Below are 27,570 nucleotides of genomic sequence, written 5' to 3' on the forward strand. Positions count from 1 at the left end.
AAAGCTAATCTGTGGTGGAAGAAGGGCCATGGACTGGGCGTTTACACTTGACGGTTAAACCTTTTAGGCATTGTGCTGTCTAACTCTGACCCACAACTAAAAAGTCATATGCAGAAATTATGGCAGCATAAAGGCAAGAGACACAGTGGAAAATCAGATTAATGAAGGAAATTATCTTGAATCTTTACTCATTTATGCAGTAGTGACTGAACAAGTCTAAATCTGATCAATCAATTAAAGGTCGTCAAATAAAGTCATTAGACTCCCTTGAGGATTATCTCTTTCTCTCAAGACTTAACTTGGATAAAGTGATGCAATATTCTGGAGGCAACTGAGTGTTCACGTTTATGATTACACCAAATGTGTGAATTTCTGCTCTGTCAGTTTCCTGAATCACAAGTGTTCACCTTTAAATAAAGCTGAGCGTGGCACAGCATGCTACATTTACATATATTTAAACCAGCTCTGCCTCAGATTTTTTTGTTTTTGCTGTGACCTCTTTTATGGAACCTAAATCCTGTTCATGTCATTTAGGTCTGACAGCTTTTGTCTTTGCTCGGAAGTCAAGGAGTGTGATTCAGGTTAAACATGCCACACCTAGTTCCCTGTTCTTTAACTGATCCATTCATAAAACCAGACAGAGGTGTTCTGCCCTGTAGTTGTGCTGTCATTGGGCATAAGGCAATCTTTCCCACACATACCAGGCAAGTCACTGCTGATAATGCAGTAGAGCAAATAAGATTAGCTCAGTTATAGTGGCACACATGTTAAACACACATAGACGAATATAAAAGAATAAAGTGTGCCTATTTAACAATCACTAAAATATTTTTCTTTTCTTTAAAAGCTCCTTTTACATTTTTTTCTCCCTTTTTCCCACAACTAACACTGGAGCTCCTTTCAATGTTTCCTTGCACCTTTTCTTTATGGAACAACGCGTCATTGGTCAGCAGACTTTGAATGTTCCCTTAGTACTGCCTTGTTTTTCCTCCCACACTCCAGAGAGACGTGCCAATCAGGTAGATTGAACATGCCCGATGCATGCTGGGATAGATTCCATCTAGGAGTAAGTTAAAAAAAAAAAAAAAAACATACATGAATTATGTTTTGCCCAACAGCTGTCAGAATACCTCCATCACCTGACACCCACGGGCACCATTTGAAGAGTGCAGAACATAGTGGTTGAGGGGATTTGAAAGAAGTGATGGAGAAAGGTTTATTGTGCTTGTTAAAAACCCACGCTGAAGTTTTAGACACACTCTTGGAGCAGACTGTGCACTGCTTTAGCTAACAATGTTTTCCTCCCCTGAACACTCCCTTGATTTTCCTAAGAGACCTCAGGCAGGCAGGTGCTGTGAGGAGAGGTTAAGCTGACAGCATATTTTTGTTGATGCATCTGTTTGCTGTTGCTTTTTAATAACACGGTTACATTGTTGTTCTTTCTAATGATTGGATTGTGGGTTTTTTTCTCCAAAATGCATGAAATGTTCACTGTTTTTAAAGAGCTCCTGCAGCATATTTTACATGTTTTTGCAAGTTTGGTGATCTGGCTTCTGAGTATAGCTCGACAGATATAGGATTTTTGAAACCAACACAGATATTGATTTTTTTTTTAAAGCCAATAATGGTATACAGTATCTGTCACTATAGATTTTTTTTTACACAGTCCATGACATAAACATTTTTTAAAAGCACTGCCTTAATTTTTTTTGACAGTTGTGACTCTGACTGCTGCTACATCTACTGCGCAGGACATTTAATGCTTGAAAAATTAACTTCTCTCTTATGGACATAAAAAATGGAACAGTTCAAAATACACCATTAGTAATTCTGTCAATTGCTTGTCATTTATCAGATGACATATATGCCAATACCAATATACTGTATCTGCCGTGAGCTAAAAGCTAGCTTTATTGGCCTTGCTGATTTATCTGTCAGACATCTCTGAGAGTAGACCCCGGAGTGACTCCCATACGCCTGCTGACAAAATTACAGTAGGATCAATATGTCTCAAAATTAGACACTTTCATAATATCTGTGTGTTCATGACTGTGAGTTCTTGTGTCAACACCACCACTAACATTATCAAATTTAAGGTAATGGGCTCTTTGTCACGCTGCCTGTTCAGCTCATATAATTCTGAACACCAACAGAGCGTCAGCAGCATAAAGCACCTCTCTATCCCCCTCTCTTTCTCTGGAACTCAATCTGGCTCACATCACTTCCGACCAGGAGGGAACGATACAAAAGACCCCACACAAGCATACACACTCATATCTGTGCTCACATACAATCAGAAACACTGCCAAAAGCACCTTGGGGCCAAGAGTGGGACGGGGGGTGCAGCTGCAGCTGGGAGGATGGTCGGAAGAAGACTGCACCCTCTAAGCTTCTACTGGATGAAGATGAGACGATGGCAGACGGCCTTACTTAGGGATAATCCCGGCAGTCTGAATACTTCCCTTTGTTCTGCTTCTGTGGACATGTGCACAGTTCAGAGATCATTTCCCTTTGAGTCCACCATTGATTTCTTCTATATTTGTTGTTGATTCATGTTAAACATCCTCTCTGTCTGTCCATCTATGTGCATACACTCACACACGATACAATGCATCAAACGATTGAGTGTGCAGAGGATGTCAGAGAGCACAGAATAAAATAAAGCCTCACTGTGTTTTCTTTTTTTTTTTTAAATGTTCCTTGCATCTCCTCTTCCTTCAACACGACCAAATGAGTTCATTTATCTAATAAATGACCTTCTCATTCCCAGACGCCTGTCTCACTCTCTGGATCTCATGATGTCAGCTTTACCAAAATTACAAAGTGTGACTAGTGATACACCTGGGTCTGCTTGTCATCTTGATTTCTAAATTCAAAAAATGTCTCATAATACCAAGAAGACTCCGCAGGGCATAACTTTCTGCCTACTTCTGATGTCAGTACTGTTGTACATGACAGAAATCATTCTGATACAGCTTCAGGAGGCAGAAAGTCACTGACCTACTTTTCTAAACACAGATAGATTTTTCTGCTATGATGTGAACATCCAGCTGTCTGACTGTGGAGTAAATTTATTTAATTTTTCAGCTCAATTTTCATAGAGCTGAAAAAGCAGTTTGCTTCTCAAAGGATAATTAAAGCGTTTGAGTCAATCTCCACACATTGTATGCATTTCCTTGAGAACTAGACTAAGAGAGAAAATAACTATTTTTGGATTAAAACTAAATATATTAATTCTTTACAGTTTTTTTTCTGATATAAATATACAATATATATAGTGTTTTAAGTGTATCATGTTTTACAATTTAATTATTGAACTAGTCTCTAATGTTATATTGGCATACTACATATATACATAGCAAATTCAGTTGGCATTTACTCCTCAGATGTTTAAGGGGATATATTATGCTTTTTGTGATTTTTCTATTATTTTTATACTGTTGTGATATCAGATATCTGTGCTCCAAAACTTGAGGTTAACACATGTAGAAATGCTCCCTGCAAATCAAGAGCCAGGGCTTCAGTCAGCTCTGAACGCTTCATTTGCAATGTATTTTTCTACCTTGGCCCTGCTTCTGTAGCCTTGATTGTTAAGGTTGTTGCTGAACTTTTTCTGTGTGTTGTCCATCTTATATATTGGCTCAAATATGTATAGATGTATTGTTCCAAATAGTTGAATAAAGACCAAGAAAAAGTGTTGGAGTCCTAATACTACTGTTTGTTTCATGGTGTGTTATCGTAGTTTCCGGACTCAGTCGAAGTTTCCTCAGGGGCAACTTCTGACCCAATCAGAACAGAGTAGGCTCATCAGGAGGGGGGGGGGAATTAAAAAGACAGGAGCTAAAATGGTGTGTTTCAGACAGAGGCTGAACTGAGGGACTACATAAGGGACCCGAATAACATAAATAACACGTTTTTTTAACTGTAAATCATGCAAAGATATTCCAGTAGAACCCAAGATTAAAAATACTGACCTAGAAATGTGCATAGTATATCTCCTATAAGCGAGAGCATCAGACTGACTCGACTGTGCAGTTCCACTTCCCCCTCTTCAGACACAATCAGATGCCTTGTTACAGTGAGGCGATCCTCAAACCCCCTACACAGTAGCCTCAGCATGAATAGTGCCTTGTTCACAAGTCTGAATGGTCAAATCCCCAAAATTACAGTAAAAGATTGCAATCTGTTTGTTTGGCTGTGGAAGACCGAGGGATCAGAATTCATTGCTGCCTACTCATTCCCTCCATAACATCTAAAACCTTCTTACGTTTATTATCTTTTAAAAATGTTAGGGACTTAGTTTTGCACTTGTCGTAATCTTGATCTAACCCAGGTGTCACATGTTTTCTCACACTGTCACATGTTGTCACTTCTGTTCCCATGAAGACAGAAAACACACACAGTTATACTGTAAGTGTTGCTGGACAAGGTGACAGGATAAGAAAGCACCTGTCTTTCGCCACAAACCTGGGTTGCTAGGACACAGTGTCTCCATCTTTCTACAGAAACTTTAGAGCACTCAGCCATTATCTCCCACAATGCATTACAAGGGTCCCTCAGAGGAGCGAATATGCTCTGTCTATCTCCAAGACAGAATTCCAGACATTCTGGCTGCCTTGCCTGATGTTGGGTAGACTGTAAGCAAATTCCTCCAGCCTGGATACCACCCAGCTGTTCCAAAATCACCAGGCTGTTTGTGAGGAAGAAAACGGTCCACTGGTCTTATGTCAGCATGTGAAGACTGTGACTGCATCCTTGGCTGTTAAGCTCTTGCCAATTATTTGCAGATCATAACCAGGTGCCTAATAGGAAAGTCAAACTGTGTGGCAACTCAGTGCCCAGTCAGATTGTGCTGTCAACAGCATCTTCATTGTCCCTGGGAAAGTTATCTGAGCATGCAGGGATACCTGAGCTGCTCAGTGAAACCATTATGTACTGGAGCAGTTCAGGACTCAGTGTTCTTTCCTCAGTAGACGTTTTTCACAGCAGACATGTTATAGCAGGAAATGGTATAAATGTATAAGTAATACAGTTAATGATGTCTGAATTCAACATAGCTAATTCAGTTTGAATGTCTTGGTATAGATCCTTCTAACTGCGTTTTGACTTGTCATAGTGGCAAATCCACAGGTGTTACTGATACCCTTGATGACTTCACTCCATTCAAGTGTCCCAGTAAGGCATGGAAGGGTGACACTAGTCAGGTTTCAATCCAAATGTAGCACAAATTTTAACCGGATATGCAGAAAATCCATCCACATGCCAATATTTGGAGCTGCACTCATCAGGATATGCGGTTGTTAGTGCAAAATCTGAACTCCACTGCCATCAAACCATTGCAGGGGGTGCAATGGGATGACTATAATAAAAGATCTCCACTTAAAACTCATCTTATGGCAAACAATGCGGAAAATGTGATGAAATTATGGCATTTATGTTTATTTTATGTTTTCAATTGCAGAAAGATAATCTCATTGGATGTTTTTCTGATGGAATTTGTTTATCTCCAGTTGAGCTGACGCTTGAGTAACATTGGCCACATGTTTCATGTACATCATGATTCGTCTGTTTCCATTATACAAGACTTTTCACAATACTTTGCCTTAAAAAAAAATCTGTAGTTTTCTTAGTGTACATCGAAAATGAGCATAAGCACAAGTGGATAGCAAAGCACTTAGTGAGTCAGCATGAATCATACCAGGACACTGACAATGAAGCAGCTAAATACAATTCAACCATCATTACTTGTAATATTTGTGCTTGTACTTTTATAATGTAAAATGTCAAAATATCTTCCATGAAAAATGCCTATGTAACATGCTGGCACATTCAAATAGAACACATTGCAAATGTTATTAGTTCAACTTTAACTTTTCCTGCTCAGAATCAAAATGTGTATTGTGAAAAAAAAGACCCACAGGTCATTGTCAGCTTACTAAAAATCATTTATCTAATTTCAACACCAGTGATTCTCAACCTGGGAGTCAGGACCCCTTAAACCAGTTACTTAAACTGTGTAAAGTAAACTGTGATCAGTGGTTGTAAGCATATGCTGCTTCTTTTAAAGAGGTTACACACTGCTGTTAAACTCTTTATATAGAACACACACAGACAACTGACAGAAGACCTGCAGAGACATATTTCCATGTCGCACAACTTTAATAGAATATCTTAACTAACTCTGTACAAATTGAAAAGAAATATTGCGCAAGTAACAAATTGTGAATAAGAACCAGTTAAGGCCATTGCTAGCACACGGTCCAATGTGGTAGATTTGAAGATGTCAACCGTGGCTCTGAAAGATCTGTCCAACAAGATCTACAATCGTTCTTTTAAAAAGAGAGGGGGATGGGTATTATTTCACTGACACTGCTATCGATGATCAAATGCAGTATAAAATACATTGGCTGTTCCATTTGTTTCCCAGACATTCTACTGAATCATTAGACAATTTTATTTATACATTTTAAACAACTTTAAACGCTGAATTAGATTAAATGATGTTAATAAGAATTGGCAAACAATTTAATAAAAGAGGACGGTTGTGTTTTGTCTTTCATTTTGGCTTCTTGGCAAAGAAAGTCTTGAATCCTCCACGTTCACATTTGATCCAAACATCCTGCACCCTGTCATAACAGACTCTAAATGACATTTGTTAAGAACTAGATAAATACCAGAAAAGAGACACTAACATAAATCTGTCATCTTAAATAAAGTATTCAACAGACTGAATGTGATGACTGGGCAGTAGAAAGTCTGACTGAAGTTTGTACTTCTGAAATGTTTGAATTTCAGAAATAATTCTTATTATCCTTCTTTACACGAGTGGAAAGAACATTAAAGGAGTAATGGGGCAAACAGGAAGAGCAATATATGACAGCTCTGAGGTACAACAATGTATGCACAGTACCTCCACACATGCCTGTCACATGATCTAAAGTAGTGTTACATGTGTCCACTCAAGTGCTCAGTTTAAATGCTTGTTAAGCCCCAATACATGTGGGCAGAGGTGAGCAAAATAATGCAGAACACAATTTTTCAATGTTTGAAATACATTTTGATAATAAAAAAACATGACTTGGCAGTATTCACGTTTTGTTTACCTGCTAAGCCCAAATAAGATTTGAGCCAATGAAAAATAAGCCTATAACTGTGGCTGGGCCTTGAGAGTTCCCAAAACGCACCACTTCATACAGCTGCATGACACCAGAATAAATAGTCCAATGACATGACAATGAACATTTAAAAAAGTAAATTAAATTCAAAATGATACATTGTATGTCTCTTAAAAAACACCATAACAAAAAGAAAAACAACCCCAGTGAAAGATTAAGTCAAATTTTTTCAGCAGTTTCCTGGTAAACTAACACTTCTCTTGTTGGCATTAAAAAACCCTGAGTAACTGATTTATTTCCACGGAAACTAGAGTTGGGATCCATTCCTTTCCTATCTTTTTCCATATGGTGATGCTCTGAAGTTCTTGGCAGTAGTAACCTACTCCACCTTACCAAAGAAGACTGTCCCTATGTGATGCTATGGCGTTTAAATTACACTCAAGTCGCTTCCGCTCTGAGGTCGAATGAAGCAAAATAAAAAAAGGGGTGTGATGGGCGCAAGACAAAAGAAAAAGAAGTCATGCACATAGTAAAAACACAGTTTGGTTTGCGTTCTATTGCGTTCATATGAGAGTTCATAAAAGGGCGGAGACTGCAAGAGTAGGAGGACTTGCTGATTGGCTAAGAACTGATTTGACGGACAGCAGGTCTCCGCCTCCCCTGATCACCACGGTTACTGCTGTTTGCATTCGGCAGGCTGGGGCTGTTCTTTCTGTGGGGAGCAGGCAGAGAGAAACCACATTAGACAACAAGTAGACAGACGGATACTGAAGCCACTGGGCATTAACTAACAACTAGAAGAGGCTAACAGGAAAGCAGATGCTAGAGAATGAGAGCAACTTTATTTTTAACCTGGTGTGGTACAGCAAAGAGGACAATGTTAGAAACCTGGGGATGGGACTACGGATAGATTGAAAGAGCAAAGACAGGAAAAGGAAAAAAAGAAGCCCTATCTACCCAAGATGTGAGTTGAAGGTCCTAAGCACCTCACACTACAGGGAGGATGAAAGATGTAGTGATAGAGAAAGGCAGCCATATTAACAAACCAAAGCTAATGTATAATGTGTGGGGGACGCCATCCTTACTTCTCCCTTACCTAGAAATGCATGGGGTGAGAATGAGTGATTATGCCTGTAATGGAGGGGAATCCAGGGGGGGGGAGAGACAACAATATTCACAAGTTTAATTGTCACATTCAGAAATAACATGGTGAGCACAATGAAACGTTGCTGAATATGGTGAATGAGCACGCTGAATTCCTGAAGCAAAATGAATAGCTGACTGCAGGTACCACGAGAGAAAAACTCAACACAACGAGCTACTTAAGAAGCTAATTCACAGACAGAGCAGCATTGTTGGTCACTCCCAATAAAACTGCTTACAGGGCATGTTATGTACTCACTATCAGACTGAATAGCTCATAAATGAAGAATAGACATCTCAACTGAACTATCAGCCCAACTAAGCCACAAAATAAAGGACTCTTTCACTAACTGTCACGACATGATATTTCACAGATAATTTATGTGAGAGTGTAAGTGCAGAAAAAGCCAACACATCTTGTAAAGTCAGCCAAATACAGAATGTTTGAGTGAGCTGGAGGTGGAAATTGGAAATACCATTAAAAAAACAACAACAATAAAATGGGAAGCTTTGCTAAACACAGCACATTGTACAGTTGTACTATAATGTACAAATGCTTCGGAGAAAACACGCTTCTTCTAGTGAAGACATGTTTGCTATGTCGTAACGGATATCATAAACTGATGAGGACTGCTGAAAATAAAATTTGACACTAAAGATCTAATGTGGCTGTAAGACATTATTGGTTGTCCCAAACGGAAACCAGATTCCATATTGAAGCAGTTGTTGATCGCCTAAGCCCAACTGACCGGTGAAGAGGAGTGAGGAGTCACCGGTGTCATAAATAGGTTTCTCTAAAACTGAGAATTTCCACAGCAATGAGAGGTCTTTGAGTATACAGTCATAAATGTGCACAAAAAATAGGCTGATGGGTTCAGTAATATGCGAGATTAGCCACAGACAGATAAACACACGCACCTCCAGGATTAAGCTATGTGGAGATAATTATACTGCAACACTGGACAAGAAGTTGCATCAGATAAAAACTGTGTGTCAACTTTGTTGTAACAATGTCGGGTAATGTTTGCACTTTCCTGAGCGTCTACCACTCTGGGTCAAAACAGATAGAGATTCAAGTCTTTACCCTCATGGTTCTCATAGCTTATCCAACAACCAACACTCATTTACCCAGTTATAAAAAACAAAAAATAATGTCCTTAAATAAATGTATAAAATTTGTTTTGTGCCTGTTTTGATGTACTCCAGTAGTAACGACAATAAAGTTAAACAATTGAATATTCGGTGCAGGTATCAGAGAAGTCATAGCCTCTTGGACATATTTCACCACGATGGACAATTCATTCAGTGCATATGTTGAATGTCCCCTCTCTCTGACATGATGCATGCAAGTTTCTCTCCATTCCTCCATGAACACAAAACTGAATTATGTCTTGGTGTCTTTTTAAAACACACTGGATCTAATTGTGGATTCTGATTATTCAGAATGTTTTGTAATCACCAGGGGTGTATTATATGTGACGGTTTTTGTGTTAAAAAAACAAAAAACAACCTAAAAGCTGAGCTGCTGCTGATAGAAATCATAGTTGCATGTATCACATTGTCTAGCCTTCAATGTTGTGTGTCTAATATGCAATTAGCCAACTTCGACAAGTCTTGCTGGATTAAAATATTTATGATAATAAATAGATGGGGGGGTTTATATCTATAGATTCTTGCTGGAGGACCCGATGACACTTGTTGCTATGGCGGATACCAAAGTGGGCTGAACGGAGGGTGGTGGTGATAGACTGGCTGCTGAATAAAATCATGCAGCTAATAAACTGGTTATGTAGTTGGAAGAAGACAAAGTTGTATGTGGCATTTGAGACTACACCCAAACAAGGGCTTTTTTTTTTTTACAAGTCTGTAGCGTCACCCCCAACAATCACAGTCACCATATTTTTCAGCTCAGCCCAGGAGTGACTGACCTCTGGTGGTGCGTGCACTACATTTCATCACCTCAAAACTGCATCTCTGTATCAGTTTTATAGAAAGAGGAGCGTCTGTATTTTTTGGCAGGATTGAAAATCATAACTTTGGGATTTCCAAATAAGCTAGTATACTGTAATACCTTGATACTGCCTAAGCCTAGTATGTAGTTTTTAAGACCGACGCTTCTCTGATCACTCCACTAAAATCACTCCACAGCTCAGCGATATCTCCGGGGCTTGGTTGCATACTCAGCATAATGAGCTACATGGTTAGCACCACTGTCACTGCACCAGTAAAAGCACTGACATTGAAAAAACAAACAACTAAATACTGTAAACATATCATGAACAGGTGCACAATAATCTACTTAGAAAAAAAGCCATAATTAATACTGACCTTGGGGTCAAAGTCTCCCTCGTCATCATCATCATCACCCTCCTCATCTTGCTCCTGTGACACCAAAATAAAATCATTATAGGTTTTTCAAGCCAATACTGGTTTAACAGAAGTATTAACAAGGACTAGTATGATGATAAGGTTTGGCAGGTATATCAGGTCAAATACAATATTTCTTAATTAAAATGGTGTAGCAAACCTCTTCGTCTCCCTCTTCCAGCTCCTCCTCTTCAAACTGCATTAAAAAACAAAATCCAGTGTGAAAAAAACACCCACATGTGGTACAACAGTGATGACAAGTTCAGTTTAACCTCTACCGTCTGCAAACATCCCATCTTGTGGCTCGTGTGTAGGAACTTGTCTTTGTTATAGTGTAACAGTGTGCGTGCGAGACAGGAAAAACTCACACTCTCGTCATCTTCCAGGGCCTCTCCAGTGAAATACAGCACTGCTCTGGGAACTATTCTCTCACGGAAGAAATGACCAATCTCAAAGTCTGTGGCTAGGGTGAACTCAGAGTCTTCGTCCTATAAAAACAACACAGAGAGGCCAATTTAACACAACTACAAATCTGAGCTATGTAACAGAAGACAATATAATGTGGTGAGTTTATGATAGGTAAGCTACATTTTACTCACCATTTCTCCATCTGGTGAAACTGTAAGAGAAAGGACAGTATTTAAGACATAAGTACGTCAACACACTGGTTTACAATGACTTTGAGACATTAATCCACATGCTTATTTCTCAATGACAAGTTCGACCAGCAGTCACAAGTAGATATTACATATGTTTTTATAAAAAGGTATTCAAACCCATTAATATTTCTAATTTACAAGTTGTAATTCAGTCAAATATCCGAAAGCCCATTTATGGAAAGAAGTAGGCCATGACTTCACAACATGTGGTCCACAGGAAGTGACAAACCATTCGCAGACAGCTTTCAGCCTCCACCGCCCAGACAATAAACTGTCTAATGGTGACATCACTCTGTGCTTCCTCCTCTTTCAACAACTCTTAACGTTGAATCCCTCGTAGTAAGATCATCAGCTCCAATTTAAAAACAGCAGTCTCTACTTATAATATTGGATTCCACTGTTTGCTTAGGTGTTATAGAAACACATTCTTACAATACTTTCTCACACATCCTGATAAAAGATACAACTGATAACAAAAAAATGCACTTCCTCTAGGGGAAAATGTAGAAATGAAAGTTCATGTTCTTTGCTTGGCGTCGCCATAGTGAGAAATGACACGGACCAATTTATTCTTCAGCAACTGTGTAACGACCCCTTAAAAAAACACAATGAGCTCGTAACTGAATTAACTTACAGCATTATGGGTCTCTTTAATCTAATCTAGTAAACTTTCGATCCAATTTATAAATAAATAAATACACAGCAAACCCCACTCTCACATCTATATGCAATCAGTTTACATGCATTCTTCAAGTGTGTTCAAGGAGATCACACAGAGATGCCTGAGTAACTAATGGACATCCCAACCCCAGAGCGACACACACCTGAACACATTTGACAAAGAGCTATTTATACTCACCAGTCATAACCTGAGCCTGTGATTGAACCAGTAAGACAAACATTTGCTTAACCTGTGAGAGCTCGGAACTACCTCTCAAAGTCAGAATAAGTTCAGGCATGTCGGACAGGAGTGCCGACGATACAACATGACAGTTGATGAATAAAGATGTGTGCAGCCAAACTCACTGATCCTTTGAAGGAGAATGACTGCTTTGAAGATATCTGACATAATGGATGAATCACTGTATTATTCATCTATTGTTTATACAGTTTAATTGTGTAACCAAACTGAAATATGAGACTGTTAAACTTCCCTCACCTTTTGGGAAAATACAACAACAAGCTTACCTAAAGTCCCATGGTTTTGGGATATATCTTATCAATTAAAATCACATCATACAGAATTATTCATTCATTTCCTTCACTATTGTCAAAAGATGTGCTTTAAATAGACATCTGTCTTTCAAATTTTAACGCACAAGTCAGTAATGTGTAGAATGTTTTGGCTGAACGGACCGTCAGATGTCATTTATCAATGGTCTCACAAGTTTGACCTCAAACCTCAGTTTGCTTGTATATGAGTCAGCCATTAACTGTTAAGCATCATAAACACATCTAAACTGCCGAAGCTGTTGTGGAAATAATGGCTAAACCAAAGCTGATGTAAAACGTCCCAAGTTGAGTGAGCTCAGCTTTCTGTATAAAGTTCAACTTCAGTGAGCAACAAACAAGCCGACTGTTCCACCTCCACCCAGCAGAGAGCACAATCAACTCCAAACACAAAGTCAAGAGTTTGGCACCACCTACTGTTGAATTTAGCTTAACGCTATGACCAATGTGCACGTGTTTATGTCCTCACGCATATGCAGGGAACTAACAAAATGGGGACCAAATCATAGAAACACTACTACACAGTGCTACCTGGTATTTTTAACATGTTTCCACATTGCCTGCAGGTGAGCACAGATATGTTGACTATTCAGCACAAGTATTTGCATGTGGCTCTCTCTTTCAGAGTTGTCAGTGATTTACTGTTCACTCCAGGAATTTGTGTACAATGTGTCTACAACTAACACTGCAAAGATTTGAATTGAAGTGTTTTACTTAAATGGGTAGTGGTTACTTCCACTAGGTACATACATTTAAAAAGTTTACTACTTTACTATATTTTATGTACACAAATAAATACTGACATATGCTGCTTAGTGAATATTGTGTGTGTTCTCACCTTTGACAGGGTTAAAGAAGTTGAAGAATGAGTCATTTGGGACCTGTTTGGTAACAGTGCGCACAGTGCCACGACCTTTATGCTTCTGCTTCTTCTTAATAGTTTTCACTGTCACATCCTTCCCCTTGTGCCAATCTATCTGACAGCTAGAGATAAGAAGTGCAGAAAAAAATGAGGTGGCAGTAAGCTAGAACGCTAAAAAAAGGTAAAACTAGGAAGAAGAGGCCCACATGTGGGATGTAAAGTCAAGAGAGACTAATATAGAAAGAGAGAACAGATTTATATCCCCAGAAACCACACAATTTCTATTTTTGCCTTAAAACTCAACATGATCAAACTTTTAGCATGCATGTTTTTGGGCTGTGGTTCTCACCCTTCACAGTCAATGATCTCTGGTCCCTCAAATGAGAAAGGGTCTGAGGCATCAGGCTCTGACTTCATCTTGTAGACTTTAGTGAGGACTGCGTTGTTGAAGTAACCATTGGGCTCAAAGTGGAACTCTAATGTGAAACTCTGAGAGAAAGGCCAATATAGATTATTTCACTCAGCATTTTAAATGTATTTAGTTTATTAATTTGCAATTATGTCCCATTGACCATTACTGACCATTGGTTGTCCTGGCTCAGAAAACTTGACTTGAATATCTTTCAGGTGCTTTAGGATGGGCTCATCATGTTCCTGATCAAAGAAACAGTCAGGTCAGAGACTTCAAGTATTGCTCAGAATTGTGGCGAAATGTACATGAGGCATGAGTCAAAGATGAATCACTGAAACATACTTGTAGCATGTCACTGAGCATGTCCACACTCTTGAATATGGTGAGCCAGAACTCGGGGATGCCTTTTGGATCTTCCTCTGGTGTAGCTTCCTCTTTCTTTGCATCCTCAATAGCAGCTTTTTCCTTTACTTCCTCCTACAGGTAGTGGACAGGACATTCATCAGAATTCACTGTGAATTGAGAACTGAGAAATCTCAACTTTAAACTATGTGTCATTGAGATCAAGTGTAGTGATGTGTTTTGTTTTCTGTTTGCTTTAATGAAGAGGATTGAGATGTAAGCTCATCTACCAAAACAAAAAACAGTTTCGCTTGATGAAAGTCTGGCACAGAGCATGCAACCTTACTTGGCAATGGTCTCATCAGTTTGTTATAAATAAAGTAATGAAAACTCACTGGGTAATGACATTTGATTATTTTATAACATGATCTTAATCTAGTATTCTTGACTCTGTTCTAGGGAGGAAAATTTAAGCATAATAGTATCATTAATGAGATGAAAGAAATAATGTTTCCCCTGCAGAAGAAAATAAGTAGTAGTTGTGATCAGGCTCTGAAGACAAGCAAATCAAACCTGTACTTACAGCTAGCTCCTCCTCTTCGTCTCTGTCACTGTGCCATTCACACTCCTCATCTGTTGGTTCCACTGTTCCTGTGACAATATCTCGTCGCTGTGACACAACACGTACACATTAAAACAAAGTTTTAAAGGAGGACTGAGAATATTAGAATGAAATGCCTAGACAAGCACTATTTAGATAAGGCTGAATTATTTTCAGCCAGCACATTGAAATCAACACCATTTGAGAGAGACTGTACGCATGCACACACACACACACACATATACTACACATGCATGCATAACACACACACACACACAGGGTGCAGACAGGTGCTGCAGGATTTCAGCTGCCAGTCTTCAGTGCAACTAAGAATGGCTGAGTTCATGTCACTCACTCTGGAAATAGCCTCAACTGACAAAAGAACAGTTGACTACTCGTTGCGGCAGTTTTCAATTTAGCACCAAGGATGTGTCCTCACTGACCTCAGATTGGACCAGAGAGACATACAGTACCACCCATTAGTGCACAGACCACCACAAATGGGTCTTTCATTCATATGACCCAAAGAGATCTTATTTTTCAACAGACTTTGCTTTGTTGTAGCACCATAAAATTAACAAAGAAAAAGTTGCAGTCAAGTACAAAAAAGTAAAAAGTGTAAAGAAAAGGTTCTGTCCCAAAAACATGTACAGTACCTTGTCAAAGAGTGGCTGATAGAGGGCAGCATACTTCCTCTCTAGCTCATGGACCTCTTCGTAAAATTTAGCCTCTATGTTAGCACACTGCACCTGTAGCCTTTTCAAGGCATGCACTCGCCTCTTCACTACTTTGGGAAGCAAGCTATGAAAGAAAACAAAACAATAATAACATCAGTTTCTAAACACATTATGCAAATAAACTGTGAACTGAAACTAATCTGTAATCCTACACCAAATGTTACAAAGTCTAATTTTTTAACTTCCAAGTCTTCAATCTAGGAGGTTTAGGACCACCAAAGGATCTCAAAATAGTTTTGATAGAATAAGAAAAAAAAAGAGGTTGTGATCGTGTGGCAGGTTTCTACAGTGATACTGTATAATTAATGATCCATTGAACTGAATTTATAATTTATCAGCTTTCATTGTTGAGACAAAGTCAATCACCTAACAAACAGGGTTTTTTTTACATGTAAGAAAGGATAACAAATGCAACTCACCACAATCACCACCATGGATAATCCCAATTCACATCATGCTCAAGTTACTGTAATTAGTGCCTTTTCAATAATAAGTACCAATTATATCAATAAGCAAGAGGTAATAATGTTGGCTTTTTCCAGGTAGGTGATATATCTCCAAAGATGGTAAATAATATGAAAATGTCCAAAGAGCAAACTTGTTTTAAGTCAACTAAGGTTGTAAACCTAAACTCAAACCACCCGCAAACTACATCCCCAGTTACTGATATTTAAATATATTATCAAATCTTATCAGGTTTGGGGTATTTTTCAAGACAGCTACACTGTCATATAGGATAAGATGCTAAAATTGCCATTTTGCACTACTGCCATATGTCAAGCTGTCAATCAACTGATGTCCAAGACAATCTTTACATTGTTACCCTTCTCTCACATAACCCAAATAAAGTATAAACCACCTGTACTAACCTCTCCATGATGTGGAAGTTGACAGGTCTGTCCATCTGCCCACCTGGAATTTGCATCCCTTGTTCCCCTTTACCTGCTGAACCAACATGGAACATTAATGGAGGTGTAACATTCAAATGATCATTACACAAATTACATATCAAAATTACTGTGTGAATTGTGCAATATTTTTCATTTATGGTGTTGTTTAAATTGCATAAATCTATTCAAAGAATAGAATATAGCACTTTCCAGTAAAATAGCACTCATACATAAGAACTAACTTTGTGACACTTGTGATCCAGTGATGTTTACACTTTTTCAGTTGTTGAAATGATCAAAATCATCTTTATTGGCCAAGTATGTTTACACATAAAATGAATTTGACCTCAGTTTAATGGGTACAATGTACTCACACAAAACAACAACACAACAATCTTTAGAATTATACACAAGGAATTATTATTTGTACACATGTGAAACTGTGTCTGCAAACTGTGAAACAGGAAACAAATAGTGCAAAGAAGTGAAGAGTGCAAAGAGTGTGAAACATTTTGAGTTTCACCTTGGTTGTACTTTTCATTTCATACAACTACAGACAGCTGAATATTTAACAGCTTACAATCAGATTTAAAGCAAATTCTCTCACATCTAATGTCTAATATATTATGGCCAATAGAAATGAAAAATACACTTGTCTGTACCTTTATTGGCGTCCATTGCTGATTGGCAGCTCCTTCCTCTGATTGAAACAGATCAAACATATTAGACATAAATAGTCATATATAGCCAGCAACAGAATAAATAGGGGAGAAAAACACAGTTGACTGCACTAGACGAGTGAGTCCGGGTTTAGACTGCTAATTTAATCGCTGCATGTGAGACATTTTTCATTATTGCATTGCCACAATAGCATATGTTAAAGTCTAAAATGTGAAAGCTATTAACTCACAAGAGGTACTAACTTTGGGACACACAGACTGACAGCTGCCTTCAGATGATGAACAGCAGCAGCTCTTGTATTGAGCAAGCGCAGGCCGATGACGCATTGGCAAGCTAACGGGCAGCTGAGCTAGGCTACGATAGCAAAAGTTAGCATCACTCCGTGTACTATGAGCAAAATAAATGACAGTGACAGTCACAGAGTACCACTGACAAAACGACATCACACGAATCTACACAATGATAGCGACTTACAAGCAACGACCTACAGGAAAAAAACATCTAGCATGGGCGGTGCCATAAACGTGACATCGGCTAACTAGGCTAGGTAGCTAGACAGAAACGTGTCAACGTGCTATGAACAATGTTTTAGTTAACAGCAATTGTGAAGGTTAACACGTTGTATTTCCCCTTCATCTCACGCTCCAACAAAACATTTATTAGTGATAATACTGACGTTACTGTGCGGATAAAACTGACCGCTGACGTTACGGCTGCTAGGCTACCGCTAGCCGCTAATATCAGCTAGCTATCGTTAGCTCGCGGGTTAATAAAAGCAACAGAGCCAAAGTAAAAGTGTCCGGAAGACAGTTCAAAAACAAATGTATTACATGGAGGCGATAACCCGTAGCTCAAATGTTTAATACTCTAACTTACTAACCTGAGCTAGCTGTTATGTCAGTCTTACCTCGAGCTGAGCGGAGTACTAGCTGGTCGCTTCTATTCAACCCCCACACGCATGGTGCTGCGTTCAAGTGCTGCGAGAAGAAAATCCAATGCGGGGGGGGGGGGGGGGGGGGGGGGGGGGGGGGGGGGGGGGGGGGGGGTTCCTTCTATGACAGATTCAGAAAACAAACAATGATTCAAATCTGCTGCAGTTTATCGATCTCAAAACCTCTGCATCAACCCTCTAAAACATAAAGCTTTTTTTTAAACACTTATTATGTTTGTCTTAATACATGATCCATAAAATATGATTAGCTTTTTTTGTTGGCATTGTTGACTATTGGCATTTCTGGCTATATTCTGTCAAAGAGCCCTTACTTTAATATACCTTAAGACCTACATAGTATGGGTATTATTATACTTGATTTCTAAGGCTAGTCAATTTGCCCCTCTAGATGGCCCAATTGACCCCAAATTATTCTCTAGTAAACTCTTGTACAGTTGTTCCCAACTTTTTTGACTTGTGACCCCTTAAAATAAAGCAAAGTCTAACTGAGACAGGTCCTGACATGTTGCGTTGTCCACCAGTAAAGTTACCTTTAATCTTTGTCTTGATTCACTGGTGAATTGTTTTTTCCATAAAATGTAAATTATCCTTTAAAGTTCTCTTCAGATGTCTAGTTTTGTTACTAACAGTCAAAAACCCAAAGATATATTTAGTTTATCACGTTCGACAAAGAGCACTAAATCATCACATGTGAGAGGGTAAAACCAGTTTATTTTATTTTTTATTTTTTTTGCTTTAAAAATGACTAAAATGATTATTCAACTAATTTGAACTAATTGATTAACTGACAAACCTTGCTGCTCTAGAGAGAGAACTCATTTTGTTTTTAATAACTTTTACAGGCTCGAGGAGGTAATATACAGTAATCCATAAGATTTAAAGTAAATATTAGAAGCAAGCTTGAAAAATAAAATCATAATATTCTGTGTCCAAAATCTGTTTTTTTCTTCATATTCTATCTTGTACTATGACCTCACGACCCCTTTAGAGACCTGTTGTGAGTCCCAACACCCAGGTTGCTCTTGTATACTCTCTGCAGGTGCCATTTACACTGGCTGTAAAAGCAGTAGTGTCTGTCCTCTGTCAGTATCTCGTCTACACTGGGTCAGCCACAGTAGGTTACTGCTGTGTGTACAAATAGATAGAAAAACTTAACATCATCAAATAAAAATATTAGCTCCAAATTATTATACATATACAATACAATCCTGTTTAAAAACACAACTACTGATGATACTCTTTTAACTGTGCATGTAGGCACTGAACTAAAATCACCTGAGTATCAGCCAAATTTTACTCAGATCTCATGAGTCTGAGGACGCCCTTGCTAAATGTCTTTGCATATAGCGGATGGAATACATGATCATAGTAAATTACAGCACTAGTAATTAATATTCAATCAAATGTTACATGGAGCATCTGTTCACATTTTGTAGCTAATGAGAATTAAGTTGACCCATGAAATAATTGAAATTAATGTTGCATTTATGGTTTCAAACTCTTAACAACTTTAACAGATGTAATCTGTTGATGCATGTATTGAGAGCTTGTCTGTATTATGTTTGGACCACAAGAGGGCTTCATACACCAGTGCTTCATATCAGACAGCAACACAAGTCCTGTTTGTTCACTGACAGACTCTTGTTGTGTATATTAATTTGAAAGGTAATATTTTGCACTAAGTGTTCTTAACAAATAAGAAGTACACATTTAAGTCAGATGATCTAGCTCCTAGTTAGTGTGTTGATGTACCTGTAAGAGAAAGTTTGACAGGCTGATTGATGATTGGAGTGTGTACAGTTCAAATTGCTTTCAAACATTTACAAAGTCTGAATAAGGACAACTACTGGTCAACTACTAGTGATATTGTAGGAATGTGGAGTGGAACACTCCTAAATTAAAACCATTTCTAGATGATGGTAACATTTCATTCTCACATCAGAAAAAGACTTCAAATAACTCTTTGCAATTAAACAAATGGAACATATTTGACAAAAAGCATCAACAACTTGTAACAACATTGTGAAAATGAGGCAGTAGGACAAGAGCTATCATTCACCTGCTTTTTGAGATAACATCAGTGTTTTTATCAGCTACGAGGTATGACATTGAGGGAGATTTTAACTATGTGTGACAGAGAGGTTTCAAAGTGGGAAGTGGTAATAGCTTTGAGCCATTTTCTGTCAACATCCACTGACAGACAGATCTATTAGTTTTCTTTGCTCATCATTAGAAAATATATCTCATATTAGAAGATCAACAGCCTTTTCACAACACATTCATTTAGAAATAAGATATTCTATAATAAGTGCACAAAACATGTCACAAGGCTAAGTTTAGGCTAAGTCGTGATCATCTGGTCATGTACACTACAGTATTCCACTAAATCATCATCATTTTTTTTGTCCTTTTTGCGGAAATAATCTTTTCAGTAAAAGACATAAAGTCACTAAAATCCGGCCTTGTTTCTGTTTGCTATCAACCACTGCGAAGTCTATACACTTGAGAGGAAGTGACAGTGCTGGGGGCCCTCAGGGTATGATTGTGGTGACCAGGCTTTGTGCCTGTCACAGTGTGACATTTACCAGCAGGATCTGTACTCACAGAAGAAATCAAATGTGATTGTGTAGCATTTGGGTTGAGACAGAGATTTAGAAACAAGTGTACAATAAACCTTAATTTTAGAAATATAGGGTGATTTGAAATGGAAACATGGGTTAAATGTTGATATATGGAGCACATTGTGAGTAAGCACCTTAGTGTAATGTGAATATTTGAGTTCCAAAATACAACAAATATAACTTAAAACCTAATCCAGTGATTTCGAAGGCTTTGATAGTTGTGCGACCCTATGTGGAAGCAAAGTGTTTGTTAAAGGCACTGTGATATTGTTAAGACAATACTAACACCTGCAGCTCTCACACAAAGCTGTACTTACAGCTTCGGCCTTTCAGTGAGTCCCTAACTCCCAGATTACACCCCTCTTGTTCTACCCTGCCCCCCTGAGTGGGCATAAACACACACCTGGCTGTTTAGATGGTATGTATGCTGGTGCATTCCCACTTGTCTAGTGAAAGGGCCATGCCCAGCTGTGTGCGTGTTAGTGCATGTGTGCACGTTTGATTGTGTGCAATTATAGTGCAAACGTTTGCTCTGCACACATAGAGGAGACACCATAAACTCTTATCACGTTTCTGTACGTTCTGTCAGATGGTTGATAGCAGCCACTTCTTCAAGCATTGTACCTATCTTTACAATCTATACTGCAGAAGCCTTATACTATTAATAGGGGTAAATTCCCTGATCCATGCACACATCATACATCATAAAGTTCACATCTTATATGACTAATCTGCCTGATGGAATAAGAATTGTAGCCAAAAGGTAAAAGTGACCCCTCCCTGACCCAAACATGTATAGGTTGTCTGTCACTAACAGTATATATAGCAGTATGTATTGTAGTATATCCTTCTCCCAGCCTTTTATTCTTGTCTTCTATTTCCAGCTTAGCAGCTAAGCTACAGCACAGAGCACACCCATATGTTATTCAAATGGTAAAATTCTCTTGGACAAATTTGTGATTTTAGTCTATGTAAGAAAGAAAAAATACTTGACTCTAAATATGTGGCCAGCAGTTTTTGAATGCTGTCTTGAATGGTCTTGATATCTTCTTGATAACCACTTTATGCCAGACTTTTTGAGTCACCATTGTATCTAAAAACAGCAGAAACAGAATAGATATTTCATTATTCGATAAACACTCAGCCCATACAGTCGTGAATCCCGGTTCTGAACATTTGTATGTTTTTATATGTTATCCATATCTTTTCTCTGGTTGCACTTTTGTTAGTTGAACAGAGATAAAAAAACATCCACAGGTGTGAATTTGTTTGTTTCTGTGTTAGCTATGTGACCAACAGGTGACACGATGACAAAGTTGTCTGTTTGCTTTCTGCAAGATTAATGCTTTGATAGGCTTCAGCCCCTGTGACTATGAACAGAAATAAGTAGATTTAATGATTGAACCTTTGTATGTAATTGTCTTCACATTTTGGTACATTGATTAGTCAATTCCTCTGCATTGATTGGTGGAATGTGGATATGTGTAGTGCAGACAGATCTGGAAATGAACTGTTTATCATTTAGATCTCTAATCAATATTTTGACTTAACTTTGGGAAGAAATGTATTTTGTTGTCTATATTGTTCAAGGTATATAAGACTGATCTGGATTCCAGAGTGGTCTTGTCATTGCCCCTGTTGTAATTTACTTTTCTTTCTTTTTTGTGTCTTTGTTTCTCACGCATCTCACTTGCACAAACGTGCACGCGCAAAAATAGAGAAGAGAAAAACATTGACATCCTCCTGAAAGTGGATGTCATGATAGCACTTGTCTTTTTCCATTGATTGAACACAACAGCGTCTACGTTGGCCCACCTCATCCCACTGGGGTATTGGTTTTGTGAATGAAGTGGCCAAACTCCCAGATGGCTGTATTGATATGGCCAGGAGGACAGGGCGATGTTTACGAGCCATCCTGCCCCTGCATCCTCTGTCATCCATTAAGCCCCTCTCCTCCTAACGCATGGGTAATGGCCTATCTGTACACCATAATCAGACAGACACACACACACACACACTTTCTGTAAAAAGCCATCAAAATAAGTCACACAAACAAGCACACACACGTCTAGCAGCCCCATTGACACAGCTGCAGTCATTATTCACAGGAGGGGGTCCTGGGTGGGAGGTGAGGGATGAAAAATGGCCAACGGAACTACTACATCTCCTCTGAGGTGGCTGTGTCAGAAGGCTCGTATGTGTAACAAATTCAGCAGAGCCATCGATCCAGCTTATGGCAGGCTGAGTCCTCTGCTCACGCTTTACACGATTTGAGTTCAATTGACTTTCATCTGCACCGATAAGCAATTTCAATCATGACATCTTGTTTGTTTGTTTGTTTGTTTTTATTTGTTGTCCTCTGCAGTCTCTGTCATTCTGATTCTGCAACGACGACTAAACCTTTTAGCCAAGAACAAAAACAACCCATAACACCTACTATCACACACACACACACACACACACACACACACACACACACACACACACACACACACACACACACACACACACACACACACACACACACACACACACACACACACACACACACACACACACACACAATGACAGACTGGGTAGACAAAAACCAGGGACAGATTTTTCCCCCTATAATTTCAGCATCAAAATTATGACACCAAAACAGGGTTGATTCAAATTCTGACAGTTAAGGATTTTCTGTGAAGGGCACGGTAACTTTCATGTTATTATTCACTGAATATTAATTGAATTAGCCTGTGAATATATCAGTTCCTTTTTTCGAAAAAACAGTTATAGCTTAGTTGTTAAGTGCTTTAATTTAGGGTTTCCTCATTGCTACATTTATTCAGTGTTGGGTCACTTTTTCCTAAAGTGCATTGCATATTATATGTAAACTGTCATAACCCAACATACATACATATATACACATACACAGTGACATTCTGCTGGGATACACTGAACGCTCATAATTCACATACTTAACAACACACTGTTAAAAGTTCACTCTCTTGTTTACATTGATGAATATCCACAGGATACTTGAGACAGGTAATTCCCACAAATCGTGTCCCCACTCAAGAACATTGACATAAGTTGCATGCATCATTTTCTTACCCAACAACTTCTCTGGTAAAAGTGCTGTTGCATTGCTTTGGAATACTTGTAATTTTTTTTAATGATTTTTAACTGAATAATGATCTAAAAAAGCAGAATTATGATTCTAACAGTTTTGCCTCAATTTGGCAATGGTGATTTAAAAATGCTTGAAAAGGAAATATACACATCTTCCTCTGGTTATTCATGCAAACAGGATTATTATAAGTAATGCACAATGTTAATGGTTTAATCAAATATAGTTCAGTTATATGACTGACAGAACAAGCAGTACTAACACTACAGGTGGGGTTTATCTGAAGCTCCATCTGCTTGATTTTCGTCATGCTCTAGCTTGGCCCCTCAGGCTGGTGGATGACAGGGGCCCATTAAGGAAAGGTAAATCTAATTAGGAGTCTCTCCAGCCACAGAGCTGTGTGTCACTGCTAGAGGGGGAATGGCCGCTATTACAACGTCATTATGCTGCTTCTGTGACCCCGACCCAGGGCAAATGGTTGGATAAGACTTTAACATGGTGCTTAGACTACTTATCTAAGAACAGGTTTATGTTTCTGGACACCGAGGGAGGTCAGAGATGAGAAGTGCTGAGTCGTAAGAGTGTGCCCTCTGCATGTGTGGCAACTTTAGATAAAGAACTGCAAGAGTTAAACAAATCATTGTGTTCAAATGTGTGCATGCACATGGAGGGCACTATTCTACCATTATGAAAATGCTTTTATAATTGAATAAATATTAACATCATGAATCTTTTTTTCCCATCATTCCTTGGAGCCCTTAATAAACATATTTGTGCTTTATGTGACCAGCAAGTTTTCAGACCACTTACGGTGATTGATGGAAATCATTGTTGAATGACTTATAACTCCTCATCTGAATATTTATCCTGCTGGGCAAATCCAACATGACACACAGTAGATATGTGGATGCATCCGGACCACAATCAGACTAATCAGATATGACATATCGAAAAGCACAAGCTGCTCGTGAAACAAATAGTGAGAGAGCGGAGGACAGTACATGTTGCCTAAAGCACAGATAATAAAGCATCAACAAATAGCTTTAAAAAATGAAGCCACTGCTTCCCTTTCCTTGCTCTTGCAATGAACTGGTAGGATCATCCTCCTTAAATTTCATTTTGCAACTGCTGTATTTATTTTTTTAGACGTCCTTGTTTCTTTATTATCATAACATGCAGTTTCTTTTCTAATTGGGCAAATGTGCAACACTTGACAGGAATGATTTGTTATAATTTTAAACCTTTACCCAATTTAGAAATTTCAATCAACTTATAATTGGATCACATTAAATTACATTTGCACATTGTGTGAATGTGTGTAAGCACACGCTGAGAACAAACTAAAGTTGATGCTTATTGCTCAGACGACTAAAATTAAATGGAAATGAATGCAGTGTTCGTTTAGTATGAATGGGAGGACTCTCCGTTGGGTCCTTGTGGTGACAGTCTGAACTGGGATTGAGTCACGCCAGCCTGCTGGTAATGTGTACGGTTGTTGTGTCACAGCCACAGCTGTAGTTACCGACCACCATGGCATCAGTATGATGACGGCAGTTGACATGGACCATTGAGCATCAGTCCCTCAACCACTCGCACATCCCAGGAACACTTTATGCCACCGCTGTCAAATTACACATGTAGACAGAGGCAATGGGGGAGCACTCTGTGTGATTAGTCATTCCACTTGACAGCTGTATTTTGACACATGCAAAAACAATCACAGTCATCGCCAGACACACATGCTCAGATACCCTGTTAAAAAGAGAGAGGGAGAGAGAGAAAGATAACATGAGAGAGATGATAATTATTTCATCATTTTATGAAAGCACAAGACTCACAGGGAATAACGATTCCTAAAACACAACAAGTAATACTGAGTTTCCAAGTTCTTGAGAGCTTTTCAGATGAAATGTGATAACGCTGTTATACTTTTGTGATGTGGAGACTGTGAAGGCCAAATCATATGATACATATAATTTATATAATATAATAAAACTATTCAATGACCTCTCATGCCATATGTGGAAACATCTGAATTAGTTGTTTTTATTGTTTTTGTTTTTTCCTTAGTCACCTGTCTGTATATACTTCATTTATGAAAGATCAGAATTTAAGTAAAAAGTAAGAATGATTTGTCAAAAAATATGTGAAAGCTTTAACCATAGACACATTTTTTTCCCCAAGAAACTGGAAATATACCAGCAATCACATTTCTGACTTGTACATCTACTCTGTAAGTGTTACTATGGATGCATCTTTGGATGATCCAAATCAAGCATGATACAATTTGATCTTAATTATAAGAGACAAGTCAGTCATATTTGATCAGACATCAGGTGGTTGTCTCAAGCATCACAGATGCAAAGTTTCTCTTTCTTTAGTGTGACTCACTGAGTTTCAGTTTATCAACAATGTTTAGATATCAAATATCATCAGGACACACATCTTGAAGCAATTCCAGGTTACTAATATGCAGACAGAATATCCACAATGCATGTTTGCATAAATGCATCTGTCCACAAATATACAAATGTCCACATACACAAAGTCATGAGGGTATGGCTAATCATACAATAAGCACTTCAAGCTGATATGCTCATTTTGAGGCTGTTTACCCAACATTATTGCAATTAATAGAACACTTATTTTGTGTTTCCTCTTCTCTTCATCAACTGGATGAGTCTAATGATCCCCACAAATGTGCCCAGCATTGTTCAACAGGGAGAGAGAGAAAAGAAATGTGGAGGATGATGAATAATGGCCCAGCTGGTCTCGTTAGCTGCAATTAGCCCGTTTGAAGTCCCACAATTATGCAGGAAAAAGCTGACACTTACAATGCCACAATGCTGCTACTGAATCAATACATAATTGTAATAATTATCATTCTGGTGTCATTTGTGGACATGTCCGACACTTCCAGAAAAGAAGATTGAATTGGATAAACACAGAGGGATGAATGGCAGAGAGATATCGCCCCTTCAAGTGCAACATTACTAACAAAAGGTAGCCTCGAAACCTGGTATGAGCAATGATGGGGGTTGACTCAGTGATGACGATGAGTCAGCCTAACTACACAGGGAGAAAGGGGACTTTGTTACCCCTCTGCAGCTGTGATACTGTATATCACACAGAGAGTCCTGTAGGAGATGGTCCATATCATAATCTCCAAAACCTTCAAAGTCTATTTATAAGGTCCCCAATATCCAAATTTCTCTCATGAGCACAGATGACACACTTTGACATTTGAATGACAGGTCCCTTAATTCAGTTGTGCACTGCCAATTCATAGTATAAAATGTTAATTGTGTTGCTTTAATGTGTTCAAAAACTCCAAAATGAAAATGATAACTTAATTATGGAGCCTGCATTTGGTTAAAAAAAAAGGCAAAAAACCCCAAAACAAAACAGTAAAAACTGAACTTGAACTGGACATTTTGGAAAGATTTCATAGACAAACATTATTTGGGGGTAGTATCAGTTTTATTCTAAAACAATTTGCATGACAAATAAACAAAAACCCTCAACACCTCTGAGACTGCAATAACTGAATTTAAGATGTAAACTGAAACATTATATTCCACTATACTTAAGACGGTGTAAGGCCTTAGTTTTAGATAATATAATTTGACAAATTGTAATTTATTTATTTGTCTCAGTGATATATGCAAATAACCACACCCATATAATGTAACATAAACAAAACAAGGCAAATATGTGTTATGGTAACTTAGATAGAACTTAGATAGAGTTGCTAAACACTGTAAAAGAGGCCTACTGTTACTTTACAGGTGATTAACATGCCCTCACTGAGAGGTAAAAGCTGGCAACCACAGTAGAGGTGCCACTTAA

The 27,570-nt window shown here is 38.4% G+C and overlaps 1 protein-coding gene across 2 annotated transcripts; it reads right to left on the reverse strand.

The window, feature by feature from the left end:
• Positions 1–6,121: 6,121 nt before the first annotated feature.
• On the reverse strand, positions 6,122–18,008 carry nap1l4a (nucleosome assembly protein 1-like 4a). Of its 2 annotated transcripts, XM_062420354.1 has the most exons (15): positions 17,947–17,988; positions 17,021–17,058; positions 16,338–16,413; positions 15,388–15,532; positions 14,714–14,800; positions 14,131–14,265; positions 13,959–14,030; positions 13,726–13,865; positions 13,353–13,498; positions 11,225–11,244; positions 10,994–11,113; positions 10,786–10,821; positions 10,587–10,640; positions 8,212–8,246; positions 6,122–7,827 (listed from the first exon to the last, which is right to left on the reverse strand). In XM_062420354.1, the coding sequence occupies exons 2-14, from the start codon at positions 17,034–17,036 to the stop codon at positions 8,241–8,243; spliced, it is 1,053 nt and encodes a 350-aa protein (XP_062276338.1). In that variant the 5' UTR covers positions 17,037–17,058; positions 17,947–17,988; the 3' UTR covers positions 6,122–7,827; positions 8,212–8,240. The 2 variants fall into 2 exon arrangements, with proteins under 2 accessions (XP_062276338.1, XP_062276337.1); XM_062420353.1 differs by lacking the exon at positions 8,212–8,246 and having other exon boundaries at positions 17,947–18,008.
• Positions 18,009–27,570: the final 9,562 nt, after the last annotated feature.

The sequence above is a fragment of the Scomber scombrus genome, chromosome 6, assembly GCF_963691925.1.
Source record: "Scomber scombrus chromosome 6, fScoSco1.1, whole genome shotgun sequence".
Taxonomy (NCBI): domain Eukaryota; kingdom Metazoa; phylum Chordata; class Actinopteri; order Scombriformes; family Scombridae; genus Scomber; species Scomber scombrus.

Coding starts and splice junctions, on each gene's coding strand:
- nap1l4a (XM_062420353.1), bottom strand. Junction 13,866..13,958: donor CTGAGCCAGGACAACCAATG/GTCAGTAATGGT, acceptor CCTTTCTCTCAG/AGTTTCACATTAGAGTTCCA. Junction 7,828..10,586: donor AGGGAGACTTTGACCCCAAG/GTCAGTATTAAT, acceptor TGCTCCCCACAG/AAAGAACAGCCCCAGCCTGC.